We start from the raw sequence: 25,426 nt of genomic DNA, 5'->3' as shown, positions 1-25,426 counted from the left end.
GAATTCCCCTGCCTCTGTCTCTTTTACCAGAGGACACTGGCAGCCTCAGACTCAAGGCCACTGAGGTGTAATAACAATGATAGGTTTCACTGTGTTTATTTTTACGGCTACCTTCTAATTACAGCAAATGATGCTGATTTTCTACTGAGGGTAGTAATCAGAAGTTTCATTTTCAAATAAATTTGCATAAGTGAGAGGAGACTGCTAGAAGGAAAATGGCACATGGACAGGACCTGTGGCAGTGCTACCGGGTCCCCAGGGAGGATTCTGGAAAGGCCACTGCAGGAGGGCCAGGAAGCTCTGGAGGCGCCCAGGGGAGTCTGACTGGGGACAGGGTGGGAGCCCTCAGCCCAGCAGGTGGAATTGGAACTGGGTTTGTGGCTCCAAGGCAAAGTTGCAGTCAGGCAACCATCACCCAGCTAAGGGTACCTAGGCATTGGGGCTGGAGTCCATGCTGGTGGTGAACAGGCAGGCTCACCGCCCCAGCTCAGGCCTCAATACTGACCCTGCGGCCCAAGGTCCAGCTTGCTGACCCCCAGTGACCCCACTGGAATCCCAACCTGCCATGATTTTTTGTTTGTTTGTTTGTTTTGGTCTTTTTAGGGTCACACCCATAGCATGTGGAGGTTCCCAGGCTAGGGGTCGAATCAGAACTACAGCTGCTGGCCTACACCACAGCCATAGCAATGCGGGATCTGAGCCTCATCTTATGACCAACACCACAGCTCACAGCACCACTGGATCCTTACCTCACTGGGTAAGGCCAGAGATTGAACCGGCGTCCTCATGGATACTGGTTGGGTTCATTACTGCTGAGCCATGTCGGGAACTCCTGGGCTCAACTTTTGAGAAGTCAGAAGAAGAAGGTCCGGGAGGTCCTGTCATGGCTCAGTGGTTAACGAATCTGACTAGGAACCATGAGGTTGCGGGTTCCATCCCTGGCCTTGCTCAGTGGGTTAAGGATCCAGCGTTGCCGTGAGCTGTGGTGTGGGTCGCAGATGCAGCTCAGATCCAGCTGCTGCCACCCCAGGGTCCCCCGGAAAGAAAGACTAAGCACTACTGGGACTTGGGAGGGGGCCCAGCACACAGGGCCAGGGAGGCACCCTGGTGGGGTCGTGGTGGGCCACCAGGAAACTTCTGGAGGATGGAGGAGGGGGTTGAGGATTTCAAAGACTTGTTCCGGGAACCCAAGAAAAGAGTGGGTCTCAGTCTTGGCAGCAAAGGGAGATGTCAGGAGAAGACGGCCCCCGTGGGTCATCCCAGGCCACCAGACACACAGAGTGGCTGGAGGCAGTGTGTGTGGCCAGAGGAAAGACCAGTGGATCCACAGGCAAAGGCCGTCAGGAGAACTGGGAGGACAGCATCCAGCATCACCAGGAGGAGACCACATGGGAGCCCTCAAACTGTGCTTTGTGGGCGGTCCCTTTTCAGAAGCCAGAATAAGTCCTTTCCCACACCCTGGAGTACCCAGCCCTTCTTTAAAGATACTTTAAAGATGGGACACTTCTCCATATGACTTCTTAGGCTCCTTCAGCCTTGCATGAGGTTTTTCCCTCTGTCTCCACAGCACACGCGTGTACCATATATGTGTGATTTTGAGATGCACGGTCCCTCACCCCCACATGTCAGCACCTCTGAAAACAATGGCAATTTCCTCTCTCTTGACCTGGATCCATGTTGACGCCTTGCAGAGAGAATGTGCATTTGCGGCTCAAGGTACCTGAAACACCTGCACTGAGACCCTTTTACCACGGCCTCTCTGCTGGAGGTGTTTTGGACCACACTGCGTGTATTTAGATCCCAAACCTGGGTGAGTACCAGTTTGCAGTTCAAATTCTTGATTCTCCACCCTCCACCCAGTGCCAAATTTGATTCATGCCTTTCCTCACTGGCCCCTTCCATGAAGCAGATTTATCCCATGTAGACAGTTACACTGGGGACTAACTCTTTGTTCTCCCAGCTTTTTGCTGGAAACCCCTGCTAAACTCCCCCCATGTTGGACATCTTTTCTTAGTGAATATTTGGTGCATTTAACGGTTGATAGCATTTTATATCTGATGAAAAAACTTTTTTTTTTTTGCTTTTCGGGTCCACACCCATGGCATATAGAGGTTCCCAGTCTAGGGGCTGAATCGGAGCTATAGCTGCCAATCTACACCACAGCCACAGCCACACAGGATCTGAGCCACATTTGCAATCTACACCATACTGGATCCCGGACCCACTGAGCAAAGCCTGGGATCGAACTCAGATCCTCATGGATACTAGCTGGATTCATTTCCACTGTGCCATGACAGGAACTCCCTGATGAAAGAACTTGTAAAATCACTATGATCTTTTATCATTACAAAAGAATTGCAGCTCTTTTTATTTTTCCATTTAAACCTTTAACTTTCCACATGCCCAGCTTTTCAAGAAATCCAATCTCTCTCACTTGGACTGTCCTTCTCCTGGAATGAATTGAGATAACTGAAGGCTTTTTTGGTCTGAAAGTGTCAGTCTGTGACCTCCAGGAAGGAGCCTGGTTGGGCCACTCCAGGTGTTGCCACATGGTGTCGCTGTTGAACACATTCTGGTGCAGTTCAGTGAATGCCTGTCCATTGCTACATGATCCCTTTGCTGAGCCACATCCTGGCTCAGGCCAACGTGGTGCCCCCTGCTAAGGTTCCCAAGTTACAGCCTCTTTAGTTCACCTGGATAAGCTCAGCCACATGGCTTAGGTCTTTGAAATACTAGCCTCATATGCACAGGGGCCCAAACCATCCTGTCCATCAACTTCTGGCCCTGTGCTGAACCCCTGGTCATTGGTCCAGAATCCACTTCACTCGGGGACCTGACAGCAGACTTTAGTTAAGGGCTTCCCAAGCTATCATCCTTCCAATGAGGAGGTGCTGAGCCTTCAATCTCTTCTACCCAGAGGCCCACCTCCCTTCAGGGCTATGTCTACATAATCCAGGGAGGCCATTCAAGGGCCTTACAAATGAAAACCTACCCCAGGCCATGAGTTATAGCATCCAAACCAGAAAACCCCTGGCAACTTCCCTTGCTAAAGATGCCTTGTATCCCAGAATCTTAAAGTACACATAGCCCACCCCGGGGACAAAGCTGGCCTTGAGGCGCTTTAGCCGACCTTCTGTTTTACTGAATTGGTCTACACCTAAGAGGGAAGGGCTAGCATACTTAGAAGAAACGGGTGGGAACATTTGCAAGCATGAGCACATGGATTAAGCTTTGCGGTGTGCAGTGTAAACCTCCCTTCCAGCTGCCTGCAGAAACACCAGTAAAGTGGACATTATTCTCCAGTGTTTGGCCAGCTGGGTTTGTGCTTTTGAGATGAGGTGGGCCTGGCGTCATGGGGACACAGGACACACAAGCAGAGGCTTCCAAGGACGTCGGGAGCATCTCTGCTCAACACAGATGGGGAAACAGGCCCGGAAGAGGGGCTTGTTCAGAGTCACCCGCAAGCTAGAGCCCAGAGTGGCTCTTCCCTCTCAACATGAACTCGAAACGGCCCAGGCGCAGTGGGGATCCCAGATCACCGGCTTCCACGCATCCCCTCCCCCTTCCCCCCAGGGCGGCTCAACACAGATACTCTTGGACGGTGAGTTCCTTCAGGGTGAAGCCCCGGGGGGCGGGCTTGCGAAGCTGACTCTCCTCCAGTCTCTCCTGCAGGGACACAAAGTCCTTGCCCAGCGTGTAGGCCAGGCGGGCCATGGCGTCCAGGAGCGGGGCGTAGTAGCGGTGGCTCTCCCGGGCCTGCAGGCACTGCAGGGCCCTCTCCCCGACGGCGAAGGCCTCAGCGGGGCGCTCCAGGTCGCGGTGGCACACCAGCATGGCGCACAGGGTGGGCACCAGCATCACGGGGCAGTGGGCCGTGAGCTTCTCCTGCAGCGGCACCACGTGCACCAGGATGTCCAGGGCCTTGGTGTACTGCCCGGCGCGCAGGCAGCCGAACGCCTCCTTCAGCTCGGGCCGCGTAAGGAAATCGATGAACTCGCGCGAGCGGCGCACGCAGCGGATGGCGTAGAGGAGGCTCAGGTACTCCTTAAGGGCCAGCTTGCGTTCGGAGATCATCTCCTCTGTGAAGTTCCCCATCAGGTGCTTTTTGGGGAAGACGACATCTTCGATTTCTTCCGGGAACGTCTTTAGGAGTTTCTTCTGGAGCGCCTCGAAGTCTGAATAGCGCCGTTCCAGGATGGCTTTGTTGCTGTCAAAACTCCCGGTCTGGATGACAACGATCTGGTACATCTGCGGTGCAAAGAGAGAGCGCCTTTGACTACACCCTGATGGAGGGTTTGAACGGACAGAGAGAGCCCGGGAAATAAAATAATGACGATCCTCATTTAAAGCATGCCCTGGAAACGGGTGATGGTTATCTGCAGTTCTGTTTTAAATTGCCATCAGCATCGGCTGAGCTGTGAAAGCCAGTCATGTCCAGAGGCAAGCGGAGAATGACAACCACAGCGCCGTGGAGGCAGTCTGGGCCTGAAAGAGCACAGGAGCCGTCCATGCAGGGGGCCTGGGCGTGCTCTTGGTTTGACATGGTCAAGACTGGGCCTCAGGCTCCTGAACCAGGGAGCTTAGATGAATAAGATCTGTGCTTTCCAGGTGTACAACTCCTGAGAGATGGGCTTAGGTGATACACTGGCGGTGAGGCTGTATGGTAAGAAAATCATTCCTTTCAATCCTCTTCCAAGACGATGCTGATGAAGGGCAGACTGCCTAGGTTATAAGTCCAGCCCACCGTGGTCTAGCTGTGTGGTTTTGGTAAGTACGTCAATCTCTCTGAGCCTTTTTCTGATAGAGAATGGATGTGTCTATATGTGTGGATATATAGATATATAGATATATGAATCACTTTGTTGTACATCAGAAAAAATCACAACATTGTAAATTAACTATACATCAATATAACTTTAAAAAAGAAAAGAGGAGTTCCCGTCGTGACACAGTGGAAACAAATCCGACTAGGAACCATGACGTTTCCGGTTCGATCCCTGGCCTTGCTCAATGGGTTAAGGATCCGGTGTGGCCCTGAGCTGTGGTGTAGGTCGAAGACACCACTCAGATCTGGCGTTGCTGTGGCTCTGGTGTAGGCTGGCGGCGACAGCTCTGATTCAACCCCTAGCCTGGGAACCTCCATATGCCGCGAGTGCGGCCCTAAAAAGACAAAAAGACAAATTTTTTTTTTTAATTTTAAAAAATGAAAATGATAAAAAAGGAAAAAAAAAAAAAAAAAACCTGTTCCTGCCTCACTGGGCAAGGATTCAATGAGTTGATGCACTGAAACGCTGAAGTGCAGTCAGAACTCAGCGTCAGCTCTTGTTATTACTCCAGCCCCAAGCAAGGGGGAGGGTAGGGGGAGAAGAAAGGCTGTGAGGCCCTTCCACAGTCAGTAATATCTCCCCCAACACAGGCTGAGATTCCTTTTCAACAAAGAGAGCAATCCCGAAGCCCAGCTTTCCACCAGCCATGGTAAGCAGCTAGAATTTAACAACAGCCCTGAGCTCTCCTCGTATTTACTTTTATTTTATTTTATTTTCCTTTAAGGGCCGCCCTCATGGCATATGGAAGTTCCCAGGCTAGGGGTCAAATTGGAGCTGCAGCTGCCAGCCTGCACCACAGCCACAGCAATGCCAGATCCGAGCGGCATCTGTGACCTGTGCTGCAGCTTGAGGCAATGCCAGATCCTTAACCCACTGGGCCAGGCCAAGGATGGACCCTGTATCCTCATGGATACTACTCAGGTTCTTAACCTGCCGAGCCACACCGGGAACTCCAGCATTTACAGTCATAATGACTTTTTCTTATGCCATGTGATATTATTGGTCTTCCATTTATTTCCTCTTGAAATAAATCCACCCGGTGTTTTTTAAAAAGTGACCCGCTTTAAAGAAAAAAAGGTAAATAATAAAAATGACACAAGGACATCAAAAACGATGAAGAAGGGACACCCATGAAAACACTGAGTAATATGGTATTAAACTGGGCTCTTTCCTTCTTGGGATCAAGGACCTTAACACCTCCAATTCTCATGGGGCTGGACGTGAAATCTCACTTCTGGGTCGTTTTCTCTAGAAGAACGCTGTGCGTTAAGGTGTGTCAGTCTATTTCCTGGTCAGAGAGACTGAGGCCCCGCCGGCCGCAGCCTGGGCCGGTAAAGAGGTAGTGAAAGGCTCTCCATTACTTCCCCGCCTCCACTTACCACAAACTTGGAGACTCTCCTCTCCTCGATGCGGGCGGAAGCGATCTCGAAGAGCAGTTTGACGTGCCTCCAGCGGCACTTGCGCGTCCGCCAGTATTCCTGCAGCTCCCGCGTGGTCATGCTGGAGTTGGAGCTCAGGCTGCTATGGGCATCTGCAAGGACCGCACTCTTAAGGACTATCGCGGATCAGTGCGCTTTGGGGTCCAGGGCTGGGGAGGAGGCTGGCTCTTCTGGGACGCGCCATCGGAATCCCGAAGAGCGGTGACTATCCCCCTCCCCCATCCCTCCAGGTAGAAGCCCAGTAGGGCATCTGCCAGTTATGCCCATCCCCACACCCGCCCTGCACCCAACCTGGCTGAATCCGTCCTGCCACTGACAACCTGGAAGGGCCCACTGGCTCCAAATGGCTTCTTGGATGTGAAACGTGCCTCATCCACATCCGGCCCTTGTGAAACGCCAGCGCTCCCGAAGAGCACGGATGTGGCTGGTTGGTTCCCGCCCTCCCTAAGCTCTGCCTCCGTGGTCGTGGATGGACAGGCTGAGCTAACGGGCCAGCGGAGGGTGGCGGGAGCTGTGAGGATGCTGGGCTCCCAGCTCAGCTTGGCGGGCCCCTCCCTCCTCTGGCATCTGGCTTTCCACACCCGCGGCTGTTTCCTGCACTTGCCACTCTGCCTTAAATGCCTGGAAAAGTAATACTGTGTTTCTTACACCTCCCTTGAGCCTTGGGCTGTTCTGAGAATCTTGCGATTCTCAGTAGGTGGCGCTATAGCAGACACTGTCAGTGCCGGGTCCTCCCTAGGCTGCACTGTCCTGGAACATCCCACTGGCTTCCTACCTACCAGGAAGCAACTGCCACTCTCCCCGTGAGGGAGAGCATCCCTCTGCCACTGGAGGAAGGGACAGGAGGACGGCAGCCTGGCCTCGCCTCTGGGATGAGAACTCTGAGGGATGCTCCATACCGTCTCCCAGAGGACCCACGTTGGGACGGAGCCCCAGTGGTTATCTGTGCATGGACAGCCTGTGCTGACTTCCTGTTCTGCTTTGCTTGGTTTCCCACTCTCCTGGCATCGTCTTCCAGACAAACGACTTGCACCAAGTCCTGGTCTCAGTGTCTACTTTGGGATAAGCCAAGCTACACGAGCTGCCCTGTTTCTTGATCCATCGACCTATCCACACTTGTATTTCAGATGTCGGCAAACCTCTAGCCCCCTGCCGAGTCCCAAACATCAAGCTCACCTGAGTGCTCTTCAGGTCCCACGCTTGAGAGTTCTGGGCCCGGTGCTGGTACTTTCGGTTTGGTCCCTGCCATGCACTGGGCTGTGGGTCCCCTCCATCCAGGGCTCCCAGGATGTGCCATGCTCTGAGACTGTCGGGGGACAGGAGAGAACAGTAAGCGCCCACTCGTGATGGGGTTCTTGGGGGAGTCCTAGGGTGCCTAGGCTCTGTCATGGTCCCCGCTGCTGAGCCCTCCTGCTCACCTAGTGGTCTGCCCAACCGCCAGATGCTAAACCTGGGTCTGGTCCTTTGCTGGACAGATCATGCCAAAGCTGAGCAGAACCTTCTCTTGTTGTTAGGATACTTGTATTATCATGTTGCTCTGAATTTTAAAGGATGTGTGATTTTAAGCAAAGGGGTTATTTGGGAGGAAGATGCTGGCTTGTCCAGAAAAATGTGCCAATACTCCATTTTATGTGTTTATGTGTAAATGAAATCTCAGTGTCCAAAGCAGGGAGGCAGGTGTGTATCCTCCCCCACCCCCCATGCTTTATCTTTTTTTGTTTGTTTGTTTGTTTGGTCTTTTTAGGTCCACACTCGCAGCATATGGAAGTTCCCAGGCTATGGGTCAAACTGGAGCTACAGCTGCCGGGCTACGCCACAGTCACAGCAATCCTAGACCCAAGCAGTGTCTGCGACCTACACCACAGCTCACGGCAGCACTGGATCCTTAGCCCACTGAGCAAAGCCAGGGATTGAACCCACGTCCTCTTCACGGCAGCGCTGGATCCTTAGCCCACTGAGCAAAGCCAGGGATTGAACCCACGTCCTCTTGGATACTAGTCGAGTTTGTTACCGCTGAGCCATGACAGGACCTCCCCTCACCCCCACTCCCCGCCAGGCTGTATCTTTAAGCAAACATTTGCAACAACCTGTTATAGCTACTTCACATACATGCAGGCTTTTCACACCCGCTACCTTGTTTAACACCCACAATAATCTATCATGACTCCCAGTAACAGATGAGGAAACTGAGGTTTAGCCTAAGGTCACAGGGCTGGTGCCCATGCCCAGTGAGTAAATCCGAATGCTTGTGACATGGAGGCTACACCTGCCCCCCGCTCAACACCCACTCTCTCACTTAATCCGGATCTGTGTGCAGTAGGAGTTTTCCACCTCCATCTGATAAAAGGAACTGGGACTTTGAGTTGCCCAGGATCAAGAGCTGGTCAATGGTGGGCAGGACACAAAGCCAGGCTGCTCTGGCTTTAGAACTCTCTCGCCCGTATGCAGGGGAGGGCAGGCAGCAGGAGTCCTGGGCTTCAGTTCATGCAAAACTCTGCGACGAGATGGGCTGGAAGGGACTGAATGTCTCGGGGCCTCAGTTTCCTCCCAATGAGGCATAACTTTCACGACCCTGATGGGAGGGTTAAGTCAGGCAGATCATGCAAAGCGTGTCAGCTCAGGGTCCTGCCAGGCACCATATAATTGTCTCTCTTATTAGCATCTGACACATGAGAAGATGCTCTGGGAGACAGCTGAGAAATAAATGACCCTGAATTAAGGTGGACGTTGGATAGCACCTAACATGTCTAAGCCAAATTAGAAAAGGGGGACAATTAAAACATCAGCTCAGATGGAGCGAATAGCTGCGCTACCACTTAGGCACAGAAATTTAAAATAAGAAGAAGGATGCGAATGACCTAACTTTCTTCTCAACGCGCTCTTGCTGGGTTGGGTGAAAAGAACCCTAGTGAATTCTGCAGGGGCGTCTGTGCAGGTGTCCAGCAGGTGGCTCTCAGGGACCCTCCATCCAGCTTCATTCTGTACAGATGGGAAACTGAGGCACAGAGCAGGGCATAGCTGGCCCAGGGCTGCCCATGCTTGAACACGCATTTCTTCTCCTCTTATGGAGGCAGGCCTCTGTCCTGATCAACTATGGGTCTGTAGGCAAGTAATTTAGTAACTCCAGGCCCCGATTTCGCCACCTGAGAGTGTGGACACTATCCTGTTGACAAGATGCTGGACAGGTTCCTATATTCTAGTAGGTGCCCAGGCAGGACAGCAAGTGATCCACACACTATATTTACTTAATGGACTTTTGGTGGCCGAGAATCTTGGGGACTCGCAGTTCCTACAGGTGCTCCTAGGCAGCTGCCTCAGTTAGTTCATCTGTAAAATGGGTGGTGGAGAGTAGAATTAGCCTCAATGGTCCCAGCACTTCCAGCTCTGCTGTCCTCAGGCAGCTGGTGCTAAGTCAGAAGCAGGGCACGTTTTGCCCAGAGACGATGTGAGGCCCCAGGAACGATGCCCTTGGCTGAGCCTTCCAGTAAAGACTGGGGGAAACCTCAGCATGAACTCAAGGTTTGGAATAAAAATCAAAGGCAGGAGTTCCTGTCGTGGCGCAGTGGAAATGAATCCAACTAGGAACCATGAGGTTGCAGGTTCGATCCCTGGCCTTGCTCAGTGGGTTGAGGATCCGGTGTTGTCATGAGCTGTGGTGTAGGTCACAGACGAGGCTTGGATCTGGCATTGCTGTGGCTGTGGTATAGGCTGGCAGCAACAGCTCTGATTGGACCCTAGCCTGGGAACCTCCATATGCTGTGGGTACGGCCCTAAAAAGACAGGAAAAAAAAAAAAATCAAATGCAGCAGCCAAAGCCAGTTCCCTTACATTTTCTCTTATGGGATCGGCTGAGAGTGGGGGTGGCAAGGAGAAAGTTGTCACTGGTGCATCCATGGGGTCTTTAGGACTCAGTTTCCCCATCTGTGAAATGGAGGAAGCAATGCTGTCACCCCCAAAGCTTGTGGGTCCTTCTTTCCCTCTCTACACCACATAGAGCAAAGATTTCTAGACTTGGCAACAAAATATGGCAAGTGTTGGTGTGGTTGACTTGGGGGCCTGTCCTTGGCCCAAGGGACAGCAGCTCCCCAGCCCCTCCACCATCCAGCTCTGAGAACAGTCATCCTGCTTCCTCCTCCAGGCACCCTGAGCACGGCATCTCCCTCTAAGGGCTGCCTTCCTCATCCAGCCTTCTGATGGGCACACCGGGTCTCCTTCAGAGCCCAAGCTTCCTTTCTGAGGGGCTGCAGGGAACTTTCCAGCAGGGGTGAGACACCAGCAGAGTAAGGCATTCTGATCTGACCTGGGAGACGGAAGATCCTGGCCGTTGGAAGGGCACGCTCCCCAATATGGGTGCATCAGAGCCTCCCTGGGGGTGGGGGCTGGGTGCCGAGGGCTTGTCAAAAGCAGACTTCCTGCTCCCAGCATCAGCGAGTCCCATCTAACAGGTCCTGGGGAGAGCCCCGGATTCTGCATTTTCCGCACATCCTGCGGGCTATGCTGATACAGGGCTCCCCTGGCCCCACTTTTTGAGAAACCCAGGTGTGGTGAATTATTCCTCAAGCTTAAGAGGGGTTAGAGAAGCTTCTGGAACTTCAAGAGGAATTGAGGCAATGGAGGGTCAGGAAGCTACTTGCTCCCTGCTCTGCCCCAATGAGCTGGGGGAGGGGGCACGTACAGAGGCTGTCACCAACCCTTTTGCCTCCCACTGCCCCCCCACTCCCAGAGGTACTGAGGGAGGGTCACAGGAGGAGGGGGCGGAGGGGGCTCAGGCCACAGGTGGACAGAGGCCCCCCCCCGAGCTTGGGATCAAACACTCACCTGAGGCCTGTCTGGTCCTGTGCGCGTCCAGGGGTCTGGGAGGGGTGTCACCCGGCCTCTTCAGGTCTCTGTTCCAAGCTCTGGGAGCAGGAACTTTGCTAAGCTCCCCTGAATGAAAACAGGAAATAGGCTGCTCCACCGGCGCCTGGTCGCCTCAGCCCATTGGCTGATGACAGACGGCAGTGAACTCAACGGACAGATAGCGTGAGGCTGGGCGGGACTTGGCAGGGGCGGGGGCTGGCCGGAACCTCTGCACCCAAAGCCTTGCAGCCACCTGGCGGACCCTCAGTAACCTTGACAACCTCTGGCATTCTCAGACTTTAGCTCCCAAAGCCCTTTAATGTTCATTATCCTACCTGAGCGAGCTGGGCATAGCCAGAGCCATGTGGCTCCACTGACGGATGGGGAAACTGAGGCTTGGAGCAGCGAGCTGGTGGGATGCAGAGCCTGTGCCCCTGGAGGAGGGAAAGTGGGACAGACTCATAGTTCCATATGGTGCCTTTCTCTGGGGGAAGTTGCATCCCACACGCCCCGACAGAAAGTACCAAGGAAGCCAGACCTCTGGGCAGTTCTGTGATATGTGGCCACTGCCACAGCTTGTGGCCCAGAGGTCAGTAGGCTGGGACAAGACAAAAAATAAAACTTCCAAGTTCCTGTTGTGGTGCAGCAGAAAAGAATCCGACTAGTATCCATGAGGATGTGCGTTTGCTGGCCTCACTCAGTGGGTTAAGGATGCAGTGTTGCCGTGAGCTGTGGTATAGGTTGCAGGCAAGGCTCAGATTCTGCGTCACTGTGACTGTGGTGTAGGCCAGCAGCCACAGCTCCAGTTCAACCCCTAGCCTGGAAACTTCCGTATGCTGCAGGTATGCAGAGGGAATTTTAATAAAAATTTAAAAAAATAAAACCTCTCCAGCTCCCCCAACAAGCCCACCATATGTCTCTCCCCAGCTATGAGCCCTCCCCTCCCTAGCCCTGCTTCTGATAGGGGCTCATTCCTTGTTTCCTTTGTAATTTATTTCCTACTAACAGACCTCTGCAGCATGGGGAAGGTCCCGGGCCAGGGATTGAACCTGCACCACAGCAGCAACGGTGCTGCTGCAGTGACAATGCCAGGTCCTTAATCCACTATGCTACCAGGGAACTCCCATTTGCTCATTTTTTTTTTATTGGATTATTTTCTTCACAGTTTGTTTATTTTCCTTATGGATTATTTGCATAGATATGCTTTCAATTTCTTTCCCCATCCTATGGTATGCATTTGTACTCCGGTCGGGGGAGGGGGATCTTTTGATAAATAAAGCTTTCAACGGTATTAGTCTTTGCTTTCACTGCGGGTGTCATACCTGAGAGACGGTGGGCCTCTCTCCTTTATTGTGCTTTATGGTTCTTTCCGCAACAGCTTCACAGGCCATCGTGAGGCTTAAGATGAGTTAGGATGCACAAGGCCCTTCGGATGATGCTGGTACCTAGTAAGCACTGTGCAAATGCAGACAATTCCTGTGGTTCTACAAAGCTTTCTAGTTTGCCTTTCTCATTCGGGGCTCTGTAATGCACTTAGACGAAGGGGATTTTGGGGGTATGGTGTAAGGGATGAGGTTGATGAGGTTGAATGATTTTTCCATGGCATGTTCACCTACTAGCCTTGTTTTACTGAAATGGCCATCAAATGCCCCAGCCCTGCAGCGCAATGCAGAATCTGATATTCATCCACCTGTGTCAGGGATGCAGTCGTGTAACTCAGGGGGAGCATCATTAATAGTGTATCTGTGGTTTGCTGGCTTGAGCGCTGGGGCCATTTCTCATTCACACAGAACGCCTGGTGTGGTATGGCGTTGAGGGCTCTGCACAGAGCCAGGCTGGAACCCCGGCTCCCCTCCTCTCTGAGTCCGGTCCTGCTATGTTCCAGGTTCCAGTTTTCTCTCTCACCCCCAGCCTGAGCCTGGAGTCTGCGAGATGCCAAGGCAGGCTCAGCCCTTCCTGCAGCCTGCAACCACGGGGAGGAGTGTGTAGAAGCCACTGCTTCCTCTTCTGGGGGCAGGAGATGCTCTGGAAACCCCCCAGATGCGCAGGAGTGTCTGGTCTGCATGGGAAGGACCTAGCTGGTCCAAAGGGACCTGGAGTCGCCACCCTTGGCCACCTGCCAGGTGTGGGCTTTTCTCTGCAGGACAGGGTTCTCTATGCAGCGGAAAAGCTCTCCATGTAAGAACAGGCGTGTCACGGGCTACGGGGGAGGGCGGGAGTGGGTGTCGTTCCCCTCCCCCCTCTGCAGTGCTGAAGCCAGAAGGTGAGAAGGGGACACGGAGGGACCCCGGGGACTTAGGAAAGGAAGTGCTGGCACTTCAGAATCTAGTTGTCTCTCTTAGAATTCACACCCCTTTGACCACTGGATGGCCTCTCACTGCATTCTGGGTAAACTCAGACCCCTGCTGAGGCCTCAGTGAGCTGCAGCCTGCCCCCTTCCTGACCTCTTTGCACAGCCTGTCAGCATCACTTACCATGCACCGGCCAGCTGCACCGCTTCCTGTTCCTCAAACACGCGGCACGGCCTCTGCCCTGGCCATGCCTTCAGCCGGCCATGCCCTGCGCTCAGTTGCCTCCACGACCGGCTGGCTCTCATGCCCAGGGTTCGGCTTCACTGCCTCTCCTTTGCACCGCCTTCCCTGACCCCTCTGCCTGCACGCATCACTGTTTCGCTCATGTGTTTACTTGTTGAGTGCGTGTCTCAAATGCCTTGTCTGCGGTGGGACTTGGTATCAGGGTTCTGTCCCCAGGATCCACCGCAGTGCCTGCCACCTAGTGGTTGCTCAGTAACTGTGAATGAATGAATGAGTGGGCGAAGGCAGAACCATGGAGATGGGGCTGAGGTTCACTGTGTGACCCGGGCAGGGCACTTGGCTCTCTGAATGTCAGTTTCTCCCAGTGCAACATGAGATTAAATTAAAGATCCTCCCAGCACCAAAGCATTCCACATTGGGCAAATGACTGAATACTGTAAACAACTCCTCACTGCAGTTCCCCGTGTCTGGCAAGCTTAGGACTCCAAGACCAACACACCTCTGTTGAGAAATTCAACAAGAAATGGTCGACCACATGTCTGGTAAAGAAAACTCAAACCGGTAAAGTGTTTGTTTATAGGTAATTTAAAATTTTGTCAAAGGAGTTCCCGTCCTGGCGCAGTGGTTAAAGTATCCAACTAGGAACCATGAAGTTGGGGGTTCAATCCCTGGCCTCGCTCAGGGGGTGAAGGATCCGGTGTTGCTGTGAGCTGTGGTGTAGGTCGCAGACTCGGCTCGGATCCCACGTTGCTGTGGCTGTGTCGTAGGCCAGCGGCTACAGCTCCAAATAGACCCCTAGGCTGGGAACCTCCATGTGCCACGGGAGTGGCCCTACCAAAGGCAAAAAGACAAATAATAATAATAATAAATGCAAAATAAAATTTGGTCATGGCAATCTTGTTTTTCCACAGCCTTTAAAAAAATCTCGGGAGTACCTGTTGTGGCTCATCGGGTTAAGAACCCAACTAGTGCCCATGAGGATGCAGATCTGATTCCTGGCCTTGCCCAGTGGGTTAAGGATCTGGCGTTGTCGTGAGCTGTGGTGTAGGCCAACAGCTGCAGCTCGACCCCTAGCTTAGGAACTTCCATATGCTGCAAGTATAGCCCTAAAAAAAGCAATAATAATAATGTTAAAATTTTTTTTAAATCTCAAAAGTTCTTAATGCTGCAGAGTTTTAATATCAAGGTCACAGATAGAGTGTGGTGCAGGGCACTGCTGTGGATCTGCTGAAACATAGCGGGGGAACCGGGGTGCGGAAACACCTCAGCCCCTCCTGGGCTTCACACAAGCTCAGGACTGTCAGTCCTTCTGATGTGTGTAAGGATCCATGGAGATGCATGTGCTAATATGTGAAGAAAATCTAATTTTCATTATCAGCGAACATAAACATCTTGTTTCTGGGAGATCGGTTCGTTTAGGTAACAGCTTCGACGAGTTTGGTGGGAGTTGAGGGCCATCACTGTATACCGTCTGAAGCACAGAGCACCTCCAGAGGGCAGGAGTGAGGCTGAAATCCAGCCCTCTCTGCTTTTCCAAGCTGGCTCCTATGTCCAGGCAGGTAAAGGGGATGCTTTTTCTAACCCAAAAAGAAGGGTGATGATGGAGGATTGAGGAACTGTTTTTCTTTTGCTCAGTGGGTTAAGGATCTGGTGTTGCCGTGAGCTGTGGTGTAGGTTGCAGATGCGGCTCGGATCCTGCGTTGCTTGGGTCTGGCGTAGGCCGGTGGCTACAGCTCCAATTAGATCCCTGGCCTGGGAACCTCCATATGACGTGGGAGTGGCCCAAGAAATGGCAAAAAGACAAAAAAAAAAAAAAAGTGGGGAGAAAGAGTGGTACCTATTCCATAAAGATGTTGTAAGGATTATGTGATGGATGGGAGTGCCGTGCCTGGAATATTACTGTGCCCAGTAAATAACATTCCTGAGAGGTCCCATAGTGGCTCAGAGGTAACAAAGCCAACTAGTATCCATGAGGATGTGGGTTCGATCCCTGGCCTCGCTCAGTGGCTTAAGGATCTGGCGTTGCTGTGAGCTGTGATGCAGGTCGCAGATGTGGCTCGGATCTGGCGTGGCTGTGGCTGTGGTGTAGGCCAGCAGCTGCAGCTCTGATTGGACCCCAAGCCTGGGAACTTCCCTCTGCCGCAGGTGCGGCCCTAAAAACCTAAATAAATAAATAAAATCCCTATTATAGAGTGTTTAGTACTTCCTAGGTGCCAAATTCTTTATATGTATTCCTCATGACAAGATCTAAGTGGATTGTCATCAACCTCTTAGCTGTCAGGGAAACTGAGGTCAAGGTTAAATAACTGGCCCAAAGGCATCGAGAGCTGGGATTCAAATCCAGGCTCACTTGAGTTTGAAGTCTATGCTTTTCAACCTATTGTCTCCTACTGGAGCCCAGAGTGAGCAAAGCACAGAGGCGGTAGGACCAAGAGCTCCAAGGATGCTGGTGCATCACATGTTCATTCGTTTGGGCCTGTTTGTGGACAGCTTTGGACACTGGTGGCTGCTTGGAGAAGGAGACCAGGTCAGGGCGAGGCTGGGGTGGAAGAGACGCTAGTTGGAAAAGTAGGGTTGGCTGGGAGCTCTTAGCATAACGTAGGTGAGAGATGACGTGATTTGGACTCAGGTAGGAATGGTGGAGTCAATAAGAAATGGTCATGTTATGGATATATTTTGAAGGTCAAGTTGATGAATTTGCTCCCAGCTTGGGTGTGGGGTATGAGAGGAGGTAAGTTGGTTAAGTTTTTCCTGGTTCAGTTGCTCTGTCACTTTTCTTAAGTAATCTGCTATGACTGGGGATTTAAGAGGCTTCTAGCTTTTTGCTGTTAAGATGGGGGTGAACATCCTTGTAGACAGATCTATGCGCCATCTGGAATGATTTTCCTGGGGTAGGTTCAGTTCTTCTAGTGTGGCATTTCCCAGCCTCAGCCGACTGTGCACTACCTGTGCGGGTATTTACCTGGAGGCAGTGTGGGGTAGTGGTTTGAGCATGAACTTTGGTGTCAGACATGTGGAGGCAAATACATCTCAGCTCGGCTGTCACTACGTGGATAGATTAGGAAACTTTTCTTTGCCCCAGTTTCTTCCTCAGTGAATTAGGGTATTGATAATCAATACCCCGTGGGTAGGATTAACAGAGTTAAGGTCTGTAAACCCTGGCACATAGTAAGCACTATGCCAATGTCAGTTCTTTTCCTTGAAAATGACTTCACATCTAAAAATTTCCAAGTACAAATGTTTTAAAAGGAACATTTACGTTAATACCGTCCATGAACAACCAGCGATCACTTGCTGGGAAGAATAAGAAATCGTAAAAGAAAGCAAATTTAATGTAATCAAAACGATGCTAGTAAATTCTAGTTAGATATCGTGGCAGACCCAAGTCGACTGGGTCGTGTTAAAGAGACCTTCAAGCCCTATTAGCACTAAACTAGGATGGCTTGTCTCAACTTAGAAGAACAGAAAGGAAAATAAGGAACTTTAAATGCCCTGTCCACTGTTACCTAACATGAAAACATCACACTGAGCAAAACTGTCCTGGGACTTCACAATATTAAGGCTTTAGGTCATTATGGACTTACCCTTAAAGGGTGCGGCGCATGGGTTCATACTGACCTCAACAGCTTTCCTAGATTTTCAATTCAGAGGATATGTGTGTGTGTGTGTGTGTGTCAGCACAGGCTGGCAGCGCCCAGGCGGCGAGCCATCTGCCCCCTGGGAAGCGCGGGGGAGGGGGGGCCGCGGGGCAGGGGAAGGGGCGGGGCACGGAGGGGGCGGGGCCGAGCGCCGCGCGTTCCTGGCAAGAGCTGAGCCCCGGGAGTCGCGGCTCCCACTGCGCGGAGGATTCCGGATGCCCCGGGTGAGTGCTCTTGAGCCCAGCGCGAGGGCCGCGGGTAGACGGGGGCGCCGCCGCGAACCCCTCCTCCTGGACTGGGACAGCTGGTTTCCGAGCCGTCCGGGCCCCCGGGCTCAGAGAGGGGTTGCCTCGGTTTCCCCTTCAGGAGTCCGGGGTCCAGGTAGAAGGCGGAAGGAATGGGGCGTCTCGAGGTTGGGAAGCCTCCTGACGGGCTGTGATTGTAAAAGATGAGGGGCTTGGGGACTTGCAGGAGCCTCTGAGTTCCCGGAGAGAGGCTGTGATTTGGGATGGAGCTGGGTGGGGGAGGGGCGCGGAGAAGGTGCAGGATGAAGTTGGGAGGCTCCTGGGTAGCTGGGAAATGAGGAGGCCAAGCTTCAGGTCTGAGCAGGGCTGCTCTGTCCAGGCCCCTCCTCTCTCCCTCAGTTTCCCCATTTTTATCTTGCTTGTGAATGGGCCGGTGTGAATGGATGCTCTCTAACCCTGCCTCTGGCCTCGCCACTCTCCTGGGAGTCTCCTGCCTCCTCCTCCCCGCTGATGGTTGTGGAGACCCCTGCTTATCTGCATCTCATCCCTGCCCAGACAGGACCCCACCAGGGGCCGCCAGTCACACCCTCTGTGCTCTTGGTTCAGGCTGGTCCTACTTGCTTCGCAACAAACTACACAGCCTCCCCCTTCCCCTCAAGAGGGCGTCCCAGGGCTGGACCCTTGGCTCTGAGTCTGCTCTTACTTCTCTGCCTCTTTCTGGGCTCTTAGGCTTCTCCCTGTGATGGCCTCTATCTCCCTGTGGGCTGCTCCCTGGCCAGGGGACCCTCATTTGGTAGAAGGGAGAAGCCTGCCGTGTCCCCCATCCCCTGACTCCTTCTTGGTGACACTCCCCTTGCTTCTGCTCTCCCGTTCCTATCACTCTGCCCCTAAGTTTTTTGGTGACACTCATCTCCTTAGCTAATCTGCATGCTAGGATCTGAGGCAGGAAGCAACCCATTTAGCCCATTGACCTCCCACCCAGTGCAAGATCCCTCTCTGCTGCATACACTCCGAGACGAGGAGCTCATTACTTAGAAAGCACTGTTCAGTGTCCTGCAGCTCTCCCTTCCTTTAGTCCAAATCTGTGGCTTGCACATTCCACCCTTCGGGTCCACTTCTGCCTCCCAGAACCATGCAGAGTAAATTCAGTCTTTTATTCATTCACACATCTTTATCAGTGCCCTGGAGGAGACGCTAGGGCTATAGCAATGAAAAAATCAAACAAAATTCCCTGCCCTCGTGGGGTTCGTGTTCTAGAAAGGAGTCAGACACCAGTCTAATAAGTAAATACGTGAAACATCAGGGAGCGAGACGTGCTGGGGAAAAAATAAAGCAGGCAAGGGGAATGAAGTGTTGGGCTGGTATTGCAATTTTGTGTAACTTAGGGAGAACCTCTCTGAGATGGTGACAAAGGAGCAAAACCTTGAAAGAGGTGAGGGGGAGCTATGTGAATATCTGGGGGGGGGAGACAATGCACCCACAGAGGGAAGAGTATGTGCAGAGGCCCTCAGGCAGAAGCATGACAGGTGGGAGCAGGTCTGGCTTGTTCTAGGAGCAAGGCCAGTGTGGCTGGAGCAGGGTGGCTGAGGAGCCAGTGGGGGATTAGTAGGAAATGAGTGCAGAGGGGTGAGAGGTGGGAAGTTGGGGGTCCATTGCCTGCGGCTTTGAAAGCCACTGCCAGGGCTTCGGTTTTCACTCTAAGCGCAGTGGGAGTCCCTTTGAGTGGAGGTGCCACCTGCCCTGACCTAAGGGTTAGCAGGTTCATCTGACTTGTGGGCAGGAGAGACTGTAGGAAGGTATAGGTAGGAGGGTGGGGCTGGGGGGTGGGACCACTGAGGGGACCACTATTGTCATTCTGGGAGATGCCTGGGGGCTCGTACCCATGATGTAGAGGTGATGAAAAAATAATCGATTTTCAGATTTGGCTTATATTTTGAAGGTAGGGGGCAGTAGGATTTGGGATGGAAGAGAAAGGTGGTGTCTAAAAGGACTTGGAGGTTTGGGGCCTGAGCATCTGGACACTTAGAGCTGCCATTGGCTGAGAGGGGAGCTGTTTGGGGGAAGCTCTAGAGTTTGGTTTTGTGCTTGTGACGTTTGAGATGCCCGTTGGGCCTCCAAGTAATAATGTCCATTAGGCAGTTGGAAAAGTTTAGTAGGGAGGTTGGAGCTGGAAAGAAAATCGGGGCGGAGGCTGGGGCGTCCTCACGGTGGAACCGATGTCTGAAGCCATGAGAGCAGGGAAGTGCACTTAGGGAGAGAGAGATACAGAGAGAAGAGGTCCCACCGGGGAGTTTAGGGACTCCTAGTATTAGGAACCAGCCAAGGAGACAGCTAGTGAGATGGGGGGCGTGGGGGGAAGGGGGGAAAACAGTGCTGGAATGTTCTGGAGGGCAGTGAGGAAGGTGCTTCAGGGAGGAGAAGAGAAGTGATTACAACAGATGCCTTTGGCACAGCCAGCAGGGTTGTCCAGCAACCTGGGGGGCACGGATGACCAGGACAAAAGCAGTTGGGGGTAAAGGGGGACATAGCTGGAGGGGCTGGGAGGGGAGAACTTGAGGATAGCCCTGCAGACAACCGCTGAGGGGTCCTGCTGCGAAGGGGGCGGAGAGATGGGGTTGGATGGTGAAATTACGGTAAGTCGGTAAATTGGTAAGTCGGTGTGCTGGTGAGAACTGCCCTCCCAGAAGGAAGCTGGCTGAAGGCCGCGAGAATGGAGAATGGACTCAGGAAGTGAGTCTGGTGGCCCCCGGGAGGCCTGGCCCCAGCTGAGAGCCGGGACCGTTCAGAAGCTCAGCTTCCCAGCAGGCTGAGATTTCAGAACTTAAGCAAATCATCTGGCTCAGGATTCTGGAGAAACCAGACTGACTGTGTCTCGGGAGGGAGGGAGGTGTCAGGACCTGACCTGGCTTAGGGATGGGGATGCAGGGGGCGGTGGGAGGGCGTGTGAGTTGCTCCTTCCACCTGACCCTCTGTTTCTGCCAGGAAGGGCCCCTTTCTTGACACAGACCTAACCTTCCTTGAGGAAAGACTAATGACTCCAAAGTGGCAGTAACTGAGAAGAGGTGACGGAGAGAGGCTGATTTACTTAGTCTGAAGGGGGCAGTGTGAGCAGGGAATAAAGGGGCAAGAGGCAGGATTTTAGGAACTGTTTTTAGGAATAGGTGATGAATGGGCACCTGTTTTCTCTCCTTCCCAATGTAAACGGCAGCAGGAAAAACTTCAGTGAGCCATAAGGAGGAACTTCCGGAGCTGATTAGTGAGGACAGCAACAAGGCCAGGTTCTTCCCCCTGGATATTTTATTTTATTTTATTTTTTGTCTTTTTGCCATTTCTTGGGTTGCTGCCACAGCATATGGAGGTTCCCAGGCTAGGAGTCGAATCGGAGCTGTAGCCACTGGCCTATGCCAGAGCTACAGCAACGCGGGATCCAAGCCACGTCTGCAACCTACACCACAGCTCATGGCAATGCCGGATCCTTAACTCACTGAGTGAGGCCAGGGATTGAACCTGCAAGCTCATGGTTCCTAGTTGGATTCACTAACCACTGAGCCACGACGGGAACTCCATCCCCCTGGATATTTTAGATGAGAAAGGACAATGCCTTGTTAGAGACAGAAAGCTGGCCACATTGGTTCTTGGGGACTCTCTTGGCACCAAGATTTCTGGAAGAAGACCGGGACAGAGATGGGACTTTACAGCTGTTGGTGGGAGGACAGAGGGCCAAGCTTTCTGGCTGGAGCCTGCCTCTTTCTCCCGGTACCTGAGCATCACTGCTTGGATATGTGTGGCTCCTGCAGCCATTGGCTGACCCAGATTCCGTGTGTTTAGGAAGGGCCCCTGCTTACTCGTAGCTTGTCCCCCTGTGGGCCAGCCTCTCTATGGGTGAGTCCAAGACCTTCAGGCTCAGTGGCTTCTCTCGGTATAGATAATGGAGGCAGAAGGCTTGGTGCCCGAACTACTGAGAATTACGTAGTTCTGCACAGCTGGTTGGCCAACTCTGACTTCTGCCCATCTCTTTGGGGTTTCCCCAGGAGAGAGGTGGAGTCTGTGGACAAATCTAGACCTGCCAGTCCCATGCCACTCAGCCTTGCCTTCCTGCTCAAGGTCTGCCTGCCGATGACTTGACCGTGCCTGCTCCACCAGGCCTAATGACTTTGATGGGGAAGAGGGTGGTCCAGGCTCTCCGGATGCAGCGGAGAGAACACCTGTCTGTCCTCGGACATCCTCTGGGCGAGAGGGGCAGGCCACACCCTACCTCATCTTAACTCTCCAAATTCTTTAATTCCTGGCCACACACCTGCACCCCAGGCATTGGGTCAGGGGGAGAGCGTTGACCCCGTTTCTGGACTGTTTCTCAAGGAGCGTGGGTCGTTCTTTTCCCCCAGGACCTGGGCAGGGCTGGTGATGGGGCTGGTGTTTCCAACAGCTGAGACCCACTCCAGGGTCAAGCCCAGAGCTCCTCCTACTCCTTCCTTCGCTCCTCTCCCCTCCCCCCACCTCTACCGTCTCGAGTCCTCAGCTTGACATCGGGCGCAGGGCAGAGGTCTGCGTGGCCAGAGAGCTCACGTACTTTTTGGTTTATGGTGGTCTCTGCACTGGGGATGCCCTCCCTCCCAAGCTACCAGACATGCGGATAACCTCGCTGCCTCAGTTTCCCCATCTGGCCAGCAGCAGGCTTCCAGCCTCAGTGCTGGCAGCATGCTGAGCCCAAGATTTCTCCTTTCCCTTCCTCTGGCTGGCAGAGGACGACAGGTGCAGAATGTTCCAGCCCCACCCCTCCCACGGTGGATTCTTGATTCATGAACCTTCCCACCATTGCCAAGCTTCGGGATGCCAGGCTGAGTAAAACCTGGGCTTCCACTGGGGCCGAGAAGGGAGGTAGACACATAACCAACCAATAGGAAAGTCGCAGATGCTCCAAGCCTCTTGGCGCCTGCTCCCTTGAGTATCTTCTAAGCCCTGTTTTCTGGAAAGGAGCTGGTGTTCCTCCTCTTCTCCCATGCCTGTGCCCTTTCACTTTCACTCTCTGTGGGCACCGCACCAGCCCACATCCCTGGACTCCGTGACGGTTGCTGAAGGGACCCTGCTGAGAGATTTTCTCTGCTGCACGGGGACCCTCCCAGGGCTTGAAGCCCCATGAGGTCGCTTCCCCACAGACTCCCAGAATCCGGAGTCTGAAGGCTGAGTCCAGAGCAAGCCATCGCCAGAGGTGACCACGCATTGTGGGTGAAGGGAGCGAGTGGGGGTAGAGGGAGCCGAGGGCCTGGGTGTTTAGGAGGCGGGCAGCGAACTGGGGTCAGTGCACCCATAACCTCTGAAACTTAGTTTGTACCGTGAGTTCCTTTCTTTCTTTCTTTTTCTTTCTTTCTTTCTTTGGGCTGTACCCGTGGCCTAGGGAGGTTCCCAGGCTAGGGGTCTAAGTGGAGCTGTAGCCGTCGGCCAACACCACAGCCACAGCAATGCCAGATCCAAGCCATGCCTGCAACCTGCACCCCAGCTCATGGCAATGCCAGATCCTTAACCCACTGAGCAAGGCCAGGGATTGAACCCACAATCTCATAGTTCCTAGCTGGATTCGTTTCCGCTGCGCCACCGTGGGAACTCCTGGGTGGGGATTTTTATAGCTATGTTCTGGGTCTGCCCCTCAGGGTAGCAGTGGGTTACCTACACAGGCATGGGCTGGGGCTCCCATGGGCAAGCCCAGTAGAAGAGAATTAAAGACATGCCTTCTGGAGTTGCCCTGCTTGGTTGCTAGCTCTGCCTCACCTCGTTTTGAACCCTGGTACAAGTCACAGAGCCTCTCTGTGCCTCTATACAATGGTGCTGATCCCAGTGCCAACTTCAGAGTGGTTGGGAGGGTTAACGAAAGCATTGAGAAGGGTGCCTGGCACATAGTATGTGGTTAATAACCTCAGTATTGAAGAGAGAGCCGCAGGAACCTGAATCTGTATGAGCGGCTTCAAAGAGGATTCATTCATTCCCTACACCCTTGGGAGACACTGCTCCTGATATTAGCTCAAGCCCTTTTGAACGTCTTAATCCAGGGGTGAAGCATGGATGTGGGAGCCAGGGGCTTTGATTTACCTCCTGGCTGCTTCAAACCCTCTGTGGGACCTCGAGCCAGTTTCTTGCCTTCTCGGGGCCTCAGTTTGTGCCCATCTATGCAAAGGGGGAGCTTGGGTTGGTAACGTCTAAGGGCAGAACAAAGGTGGCTTGGACTCAGGGTGGGGCTGATTTCCTCTCTGTTGTCTCTCGCCTTCCGCCCCCATCTCCTGAGAAGCCCTGCACTGACCTCATTCTCCTTCCCAGATTGTGAAATGTGTGCCCAGGAGGCTTTCCAGGCACAGAGAAGCCAGCTGGTGGAGCTCCTGGTCTCGGGGTCCCTCGAGGGCTTCGAGAGCATTCTGGACTGGCTGCTGTCCTGGGACGTCCTCTCCTGGGAAGACTATGAGGGCCTCAGCCTCCTGGGCCAGCCCCTCTCCCACTTGGCCAGGCGCCTTCTGGACACTGTCTGGAGTAAGGGTACGTGGGGCTGTGAGCAGCTCGTGGCGGCTGTGCGGGAGGCCCAGGCCGACAGCCAGCCCCCCGAACTTCCTGGCTGCTGGAACCCCCATTCACCCCACCCAGCCCGTGACCTGCAGAGTCACCGGCCAGCCGTTGTCAGAAGACTCTACAGTCACGTGGACGGCGTGTTGGAGCGGACGCAGGAGCAGGGTTTCATCAGCCGGTACGAATGTGATGAAATCAGGCGACCCATCTTCACGTCATGCCAGCGGGTAAGACACTTCCTCTGGGCGCATCAGAATTCACAGGAAAAGCTGTGAAATCAAGTTTCAGTTGAAACTCTCCATCCTTAAGCAGTCCCGTCTCAGATGCCTCATCAGTGAGATCCTTGAGAATTCAGCGAGGGGAACTGTGTACCTCTTAGTACCAGGTCTAGCTTAGAGTAAGCTTTCATTAATGCTACTGTGGGCTACTGGCAGTTCGCAGTGTTATTCCGTGCTTGTACACTTTCACTGCCGTCTGCTTTAAATTAACAACTCAACAGATCATAAACAGTCATTAAATTAAATCTGTGTTTAATAACGAATATAGCACACTATGGACTAATAGAATTTAAATGCCCACATAGGGTTTCTTTTTTATCTTTTTTTTTCTTTTTAGGTCCACACCCATGGTATATGGAGGTTCCCAGGCTAGGGGTTGAATGGGAGCTCCAGCTGCCGGCCTATACCAGAGCCACAGCAATGCAGGATCCTAGCTGTGTCTGCGACCTACACCCCAGCTCACAGCAACGCCAAATCCTTAACCCACTGAGCAAAGCCAGGGATCAAACCTGCAACCTTAGGGTTCCTAGTCGGATTTATTTCCGCTGCACTACGATGGGAACTCCCAAGGATTTCTTACATTAAATTGCATTAGCTCGTAGACATTCAGAGTTGGCATATGACTACCTCGAAAGACGCTATTCCGAGAGTTCCCACCATGGCGCAATGGAATCGGCTGTGTCTTTGGAGCCCTGGGATGCAGGTTCAATCCCCAGACTAGCACAGTGGGTTAGGATCCAGTGTTGCCACAGTGCAGCAGAGGTCACAACTGCAGCTTGGATCCATATACCTTGGGGTGGCCCAAAAAAATAAAGATGCCTTTCTATGAGTTCTCTAGTGGCTCGGTGGTTAAGGATTCAGCATTGTCACTGCAGTGGCTCGGGTTTGATCCTTGGCCCAGGAACTTCTGTATGGCTGCCGTGGTTGTGATCTAAATAAATAAATAAACATGCCATTCCACAAGAACAGAAAGTTATCTTTTCAGTATTTTTGAAACCCTTTGTTTTATTTTCCCCCAAAGGTGAACATCAGGCAGGCCTCCTGTGTTGCAGAACCGTCACTAACATCCCACTTTATG

General features: G+C 52.9%; 2 protein-coding genes across 3 annotated transcripts in view; one reads left to right on the top strand and one right to left on the bottom strand.

Annotated features, from left to right (window-relative positions):
• Window positions 2,335-13,815, bottom strand: SNX20 (sorting nexin 20). 2 transcript variants are annotated; one of them, XM_021094194.1, is made up of 5 exons: window positions 13,579-13,815; window positions 11,084-11,191; window positions 7,442-7,571; window positions 6,206-6,357; window positions 2,335-4,248 (listed from the first exon to the last, which is right to left on the bottom strand). In XM_021094194.1, the coding sequence occupies exons 3-5, from the start codon at window positions 7,560-7,562 to the stop codon at window positions 3,580-3,582; spliced, it is 942 nt and encodes a 313-aa protein (XP_020949853.1). In that variant the 5' UTR covers window positions 7,563-7,571; window positions 11,084-11,191; window positions 13,579-13,815; the 3' UTR covers window positions 2,335-3,579. The 2 variants fall into 2 exon arrangements, with proteins under 2 accessions (XP_020949853.1, XP_020949854.1); XM_021094195.1 differs by lacking the exon at window positions 13,579-13,815 and having other exon boundaries at window positions 11,084-11,247.
• The window catches only part of NOD2 (nucleotide binding oligomerization domain containing 2), a gene marked incomplete at its 5' end in the record, with an annotated part of 35,320 nt that continues 33,015 nt past the window's right edge, over window positions 23,122-25,426 (top strand). The window contains 1 exon segment of the mRNA NM_001105295.1: window positions 23,122-24,297. Within this exon segment, the coding sequence (NP_001098765.1) occupies window positions 23,839-24,297 (459 nt within the window).

Source organism: Sus scrofa, chromosome 6 (genome assembly GCF_000003025.6).
Source record: "Sus scrofa isolate TJ Tabasco breed Duroc chromosome 6, Sscrofa11.1, whole genome shotgun sequence".
NCBI classification, from domain to species: Eukaryota; Metazoa; Chordata; class Mammalia; order Artiodactyla; family Suidae; genus Sus; species Sus scrofa.
Note: the sequence above shows the minus strand (reverse complement) of the source record. Positions and strands in the feature narration are given on the sequence as shown.

Coding starts and splice junctions, on each gene's coding strand:
- SNX20 (XM_021094194.1), bottom strand. CDS start 7,562: ATGGCACATCCTGGGAGCCCTGGATGGAGGGGACCCACAGCCCAGTGC. Junction 6,358..7,441: donor GGGACCTGAAGAGCACTCAG/GTGAGCTTGATG, acceptor CGGTCCTTGCAG/ATGCCCATAGCAGCCTGAGC. Junction 4,249..6,205: donor GGAGAGTCTCCAAGTTTGTG/GTAAGTGGAGGC, acceptor TTTGCACCGCAG/ATGTACCAGATCGTTGTCAT.